The sequence below is a fragment of the Camelina sativa genome, chromosome 11 (genome assembly GCF_000633955.1).
Source record: "Camelina sativa cultivar DH55 chromosome 11, Cs, whole genome shotgun sequence".
Taxonomy (NCBI): Eukaryota; Viridiplantae; Streptophyta; class Magnoliopsida; order Brassicales; family Brassicaceae; genus Camelina; species Camelina sativa.
The window spans coordinates 15,145,722-15,148,168 of record NC_025695.1 but is presented as its reverse complement, the minus strand read 5'-3'; the positions used below and the strand labels follow the sequence as shown (position 1 = coordinate 15,148,168).

The window sequence follows — 2,447 nt, the reverse complement described above, 5'->3', positions numbered from 1 at the left end:
TGTCCAATGGGTTACGAAGTGAACAGTCCACGAATCGTTGAAGCTATATACTACGAGTGCGTCCCCGTGGTGATAGCCGATAACTTCGTGCTACCGTTCAGTGATGTTCTTGATTGGTCAGCGTTCTCAGTAGTTGTGCCGGAGAAGGAGATCCCACGGCTGAAGGAGATACTGTTGCAGATTCCTATGAGGAGATATCTGAAGATGCAGAGTAACGTGAAGATGGTTCAGAGACATTTCTTGTGGAGCACTAAACCTAGAAAGTACGATGTGTTTCATATGATACTTCACTCCATTTGGTTTAACCTTCTTAATCAGAACCAAACTTCTTCTAATGATCATGATCCTGATTCCTGACAACATCATCCTTAATTATGTTTGTACATACAGTATATGTAAGCACTGAAAATATATATTAAAAAAAATATTTCCATTAACAAACGCGCCTTATCGATTAAGAGGCTCCCATATTTTATATCAATGGGCTTAATAGAATGGCATAGATGATCCTCAACTGAATGTGCAGAAACTAATCTTTCATGTTTATGTTATAAGCTCGCTGATTCCACTCGATTTATTATTATGAATCGGATTAGTATCTGTGACACAAGAGCGTTAAATGGATACAACATTGGGGATGCTAGATTCGATCTTTTTCTTGTTTATCATTTATAAGTTTTAGTTTACCAACTATGGATCGTTAAACACAAAAATAAAAATAAAAATATGTATATATATATATATATATATTTTTATTTTACATAAAATAAAAATAAAAATATGTATATATAAAAATAAAAATAAAAATATGTATATATATATACATATATATAGTTTGGTGCGATTTATTGTTCTTCTTGAAAATAAAATAGATTAATTCGTTGAAAGTTTAGTCCGCTCCATCCGTAACATGCACTTATTGAAAAGCCAAAATGGTAAAACAATTTTAACTGAAAAACATTTGTTAACGAAAAAAAAAATTATGGCAAGAGATAACAACACTATCAATACACTAGAATTACCAACTGTGTTTATATTATTAATCATATTAGCAGAGTATATACTGCACTGGTAAAAGGTTATCAGTCATATTCTTCTATTCCGTTTAACTTTCAAACGATTTAAATAATTCTTCAACTGTCATCTTCATTAATATAAAAAGATATATGTATAAGGGAGATGTTGTTCTTACAGAAAGAAAAAGAAAAAAATCGTAACAAAACCTTTATATATTCTGATCCTATATACATCGGAGGATTAATGTAATCAGTCACATGTACTTACATATATGAATAATTACATGAATACTCTGATATCCTAAGAAAAAATTTTGAAAGTACATCATGAAAAACTATTTCTGTGAACGGACTGAAGTAACGTATTATTGGAACGGCCCTATCAAATTTAAAGAATATGACAAAGTCTAACGACCATAACATAGACTTAAGACTGACATACACACCCATACTTAGACCGGTGGTCCTCTACGCAGTATTGTCTGTGTCTGCGTATATTGGTCAGTATAACCCTGCATATATACATATATTTTTAACGTAACGTTTTGACATTTGACTTCCACTTATTGGTTTAAAATTAAATTGTGAAGCTATGTCGCAACAACTGCTACCACGCAATACACTGTCCTTTTCTACTCTTAATTGACTTCACAATATTTATATAGTGTCCCCATCTTTTTAAATCCTTCAAACCCGACCCTATAAATATTCATGTTAAATAAAAATGATAGAAAACGTTTAAATTATAGATATATACGACATAATAGTTCATACAAAATTATTCCAGTGAAATGCCATTTAGTATTTACAAAAACTTCATAATTTTCTATATAGAATCCATATAAAATGATGGAACCATCCATCTCAAAATTCATGAAATTCTTACTATAAGATCATTTAAATTAAAATATGTGTTTATTAAAAACTACACCGTGCTAAGATTATATATAAATAATTTCAAATCTTTTGTTCACAATTTTTGGTTTACGGTCTCAACTCCCAAGTATATTCAAGATAATTTTACAATATAAGATATAGGAAAGAAATATTTGCAAAAATATACTCCTTTCTTGTTTTATGGGTGTTTTAGAGCATTTTAGAAACTTTCACGCAGAAAATGAACTATACTTGAATTTATGACTTTATTTTTCTCATTGGATGAATTGTTTAAATTAAATATTTAGTTATATATTTAATGTAAGAAAAGCAAAAAAAAATTAATAATAAGACTGTATTTAATATTGTTGTGCAAATGTTTGTAAAGCAGTTTGGGAGGCACGAGATTATTAAAAGTTCCAACCTTTGTCCGTACAATGTTGGACCGCAGAGACAGCCTCCATTGCTACGTGTCTACCGAAAATATCTTACACGTCACAGTGTAGATTCTCACTTGTCACTTCTCTCTCAAGTATACTTTTTTTTTTTTTTTTT

The 2,447-nt window shown here is 30.2% G+C and overlaps 1 protein-coding gene across 1 annotated transcript in view; it reads left to right on the top strand.

Annotated features, from left to right (window-relative positions):
* The window catches only part of LOC104723427 (probable glycosyltransferase At5g25310), a 5,645-nt gene extending 5,249 nt beyond the window's left edge, over positions 1–396 (top strand). The window contains exon 6 of the mRNA XM_010441804.2: positions 236–396. Within this exon, the coding sequence (XP_010440106.1) occupies positions 236–357 (122 nt within the window). The 3' untranslated portion in view covers positions 358–396. The remainder of the gene's footprint in view (positions 1–235) is intronic.